General features: G+C 38.0%; 1 protein-coding gene across 1 annotated transcript in view; it reads left to right on the forward strand.

The window, feature by feature from the left end:
- Nucleotides 1–746: 746 nt before the first annotated feature.
- Nucleotides 747–4,415, forward strand: part of abcf1 (ATP binding cassette subfamily F member 1) — a 26,659-nt gene continuing 22,990 nt past the window's right edge. The window contains exons 1-3 of the mRNA XM_015397913.1: nt 747–926; nt 3,786–3,832; nt 3,932–4,009. Coding sequence (XP_015253399.1) covers nt 866–926; nt 3,786–3,832; nt 3,932–4,009 — 186 coding nt within the window. The 5' untranslated portion in view covers nt 747–865. The remainder of the gene's footprint in view (nt 927–3,785; nt 3,833–3,931; nt 4,010–4,415) is intronic.

Consider the following 4,415-nt stretch of genomic DNA (forward strand, 5'->3'; position numbering starts at 1 on the left):
AAAGCTGCTTTTTGTGTCTCTGCTTCTGTCTCCTTGAACACCAGTCGGCCTCAGCAGATGACCGCTCACACTGAGTCTGGTTCTGCTGGAGGTTTCTTCCTGTTCAAAGGGAGTTTTTCCTCCCCACTGCTGCTACAAGCATGCTTAGTGTGAGGGATTGCTGAAGAGTCAATGAGTTACTGCAATCAACCGTTTTTCCTTAGATAGAAAACTTTTAATCAATCTGACTGGATGATCTGGTTTAATTGGCGCTATATAAATAAATTGAATTGAATTCACATTTTTCCTTAAATTTTCACGTTCTGATATATGTTTACATTATTTACTGGCTGCACCTAAAAATATCAAATATATATTCAATTTAAAGATAGATATCAATACACTTTAACCTACAATAACTTAAGTTACATCAGTGTATTAGGTCATCAGATCAAACAGTTTAGTCTGTCCAATGAGCTGCCTGTAGTGTCACTAGATGTCCAGCAGGTGTCAGTATTCTGTGAGAAAGTATCAACAGAGCATCAATATAGTTTGGCTTCAAGGTGCCTCATCAACCTATCGCTGGGATTGACCCATATAACCGTTTCCTGGGCGGTAGACATGATAAAATCACCACTGCGCACATTTACCGCTGTTACCATTTACCCCAACAGCCGTTCTGCTTTGCCAGGCTGTGGAATTCTTCCCTTCCCAATATGGCGGCCACGTTGTTGCGTCGCTGCGTATCTTAGGTCACGTGTTTCCGTCTGGCTTTTGGCGACTAGATATTGCATCATTAGGCCGCTACATGTGAGACTGGCAAATCCTCGTTGCTGGAAATTAAAGCAACGTGATTTTCTGAAGAGGTCGCAGATAAACTAAGAAAATGCCTAAAAAAGCGAAGGAGGAAACGGAGTGGGTGGACACTGATGTGGCTCCAGGGGCAGGTGAGCAAACTGACAGCGCGAGGAGCCGCTCAAAGCTACATAGCATTCTAGCTAGCAGATGGGAAAACTAAGTTGATTCATTTATAGCAGCAGCAGCTTCTATATACATATTATTATTATCCTGATCTTTTAAAGTCTATCTGACTCTTAAACACCGGAACTCCGTTTAACTAAACTCCATATGTTTTCTCTTGTTAAGCTTAGTTTAGTTTAATTTATCAAACTTAAAAAATAGTTTTTCTGAAATAAGACATCACCTATGTACGGAAGAGGATTAGGGCCATAAAAAATAAAAGAAAATTAACTGATTTTCAAATTTTATTTCAGTATAATATGGGAAAAGAGAATTCTGACTTTAATCCCATATTATACTGAAATAAAATGTGAAAATCAGTGAACTTTTTTAGTTTTTCAGTGGCCATACCTGTTAGGACACAACAGACTCAATAAAAACTAACCTTTTGTCCAACGCAAAAACTATGGGAAAGTACACATAGATAATCATTGCATAGATCTGTACATTATTCCACACAGATTCATTTTATTCTTCTTGTATGACTATGAATCAAAGGTCAAATGGGTATACAGTAAATATCATGACTGGAGGTACTTTATCTGCTCTAAAATAAGCAGTAAGCAGGTTTATGTTGGACTAATAATCAGACAAATTACTTTATACACATATATAACGTAGTATTGGTAAAGTTTAGTTATTTAGTTTCTTCTGCATAATTATACAGGTACACCTATAGAGTTAAAGTATTATAAATATGTCTCCCTTTTAAAAGGTATGGAGATTTTTTTCTAGAGACATAGAAGATTAAACTATTGTTTCTACAAAGTTGTTCTACAACACGTTATAAATATATTTGATGTTTTCCAGTAGATTATTACCCTTTAAAAGCATTTTTTATGTTTATCTTCAGCTGTTTATTAAAGGTGTGCCTCTGTAAGGACAGCTTTTCATCCACATGTTCTTTTTTTTTTTTACTTTCTGAAAACCAAAACAGATTCTTTGCACCAGATAAACAAGATTTATGAATGTTCATCTTTCTAGGTATTATTCTTGGTGCACATATTCCTGCCCTAATCGTTAGTCATGTCAGAAAGTGATGCTCATACTGCATAGATTCATCACAAGAAGACTAAAAAGTCTTAAACCTCTATGTTGTTCAATTATAAAAAAAAAAAAATAAAATGGGGAGTGGTGGCCTAGTGGTTAGGGTGTAGAGCTTGGAATCCTGAGGTTCTGAGATTGAGCCCCACTCCCACAGACTGCCACTCTGGCTCTCTGAGCAAAGACCCTTAACCCCACACTGCTCACCAGGTGCCACACAATGGCAGCCCACTGCTCCCTGAGGGGATGGGTGAAATGCAGAGGTAAAAATCTCCAATGTGAGATCAGTAAAGTTTAAATATTATTATAGATAATTGTGACTTACAGGTGATAAAACCCCTAAAGCTCAGCACCTCAGACAGAATATTTCAGGACGTTATAAACAGAAAGGTCCAGGTTCTTTAACCATAGGTTCCTTGCTGGGCTCTTCTTGCATGAATAACTGCATCAATGCAGCGTGACACCAATACGACCCACCTCTGGTTCTGCTGAGGTTACCTAGGTAACGACCTAAGGCCGGTTCACCTGTGTTGTTGGGTCCAGTTTCACACTTGCTCCAGAAACTTCCCACCGGACTTTAAGCCACTTGACTTTTATTCCTCTTATTTCGTCCTCCTGGTCTTTAGACGTCGATTTCCACGTTAAGTCAAACGTCATTCCCAAATTTTCGGACCGTGTGAAAGTGGTACTAGAGGGCGCTGGTTTGTGTTTTTCATTTGAAGAAGCTTCCCAGTTTTCACATCACCACCAGCACCATATTTATTTGATCTTTAAAGGCGATAGCTACATGATTAACTCCTCCCAGCCAGTAGGTGGCGCACTCTCTGTCCACACTGTTTGCCAGCTGATTGCAGAGTCCTCTAATACGGAGGTCTTTAACAGGGGGTCCGCGACCCCTAGGGGATCCACAGAGGTACTGCATGGGGGTCACGAAAGTTTTGGTTGATAAGATTTTTTTTTTTTATATTCCTCCCTGCAATTATTTCCACTAATGTCTTTAAATCCACATTAAAAAGACCTAAGTTAGGTTTTTCCCTCTCCAAAATAGTAAACTTACTAAATTATAATGTGTTAAAGGTTATTTATTTTTCCTGAGAAAATAAATGCATTAAAATCCTTTTCTTTTTTATCACTCTGTGCCTGATCTGCACCAGAAATAGGATCCTATGCTACTTATGGGAGCTAACTTTTTCAGCTTTGGGTTTATATTTTTCCCTTTTGTGATAACATTATGGTATATAGTGCATAATCTGAAGATAGAAAAAACTAAAATGCAGCTAAACATGGTTTAATCATATTTTCCCAGATTGCTCTAAGCATGTCCCATGATGACGTCAGAGAAGCTGTTTAACGGAGAAAATGGAAAAAGCTTTAAAATTGTCCCAGAAAAGTCATTAAAGATGCGTGTTAGTATTCTTTAGTGAGTTAAGGATATAAATAAGTAATTTTATCACTAAAATTACATTATTTATGGACACCCGGATGCATATCTGTTTGCGCATGATCAGGACGGATCGGTTCGAGACACGTTAGCATGTTTGCTAACCCAGCTAATTCTGATCTTGGTTTTTGAACAGTTTCTTTAGCCATTTATTATTTCTGCATTAAAGCTCATTCTTAGGTCATAAGTTCCTCAATGTTATTTTAAAAATGTAACCTAATACTGATGATATTGATGGTCAGTGTGCGTTATCTGGCCTTTTAGCGTTTAAAAAGTAATTTTATGCCAAATCTTCCCACAGAAAAAACAGTGAAAAAGGGGAAAAAAGACAAAAAGGGGAAAAAGAGTGTGAGTAAAACTTTTATTTATTCTTCAAACATCTCCTAGCTGATCTATATCTTTAAAAGCTTCACAGATTTCATTGATGATGTTTTGTTTTTATTCCAGTTTTTTGAGGAACTTTCAACGGATAGCAAAACGGAGAAGGTTGATGAGCCAGCTGGGAAAGACAACCAAACAAAACAGGTAAACATCTACCTGCATTAACGCTGGACAAGGATCATGTTTTTAATATCAAATTCCAAATCGCAGCGTTTTGGTCGCCTTACATTCAGCAAGTTGCATAGTTTCTCTCAGCAGCCCTCTAGGTGGCAGTAAAGTGCTGAAAGCAGGTTAACCATCACAGAAGGGAGGAGAGAGATGTTGCTAGGAGGCACATCTATGCATGTGAGCTAGAAGCATCTTTCAGGCTCAGACAATAGACTCTGGAGCAGAGAGCATTCAGGACCATAAAAACAAAGACAGCAAACCTTTTCTGGGGTTTCCGCAGGGTTCTGTGTTTTTAACTCCTACGACTGTGCTTTAAAAATTCAATTCAGTTTATTTCTATAGCTTTAATTCACATCATGTCATCTCAGGTCACTTCCCAGTT

The sequence above is a fragment of the Cyprinodon variegatus genome, unplaced genomic scaffold, assembly GCF_000732505.1.
Source record: "Cyprinodon variegatus isolate N-32 unplaced genomic scaffold, C_variegatus-1.0 Scaffold897, whole genome shotgun sequence".
Classification (NCBI taxonomy): Eukaryota; Metazoa; Chordata; class Actinopteri; order Cyprinodontiformes; family Cyprinodontidae; genus Cyprinodon; species Cyprinodon variegatus.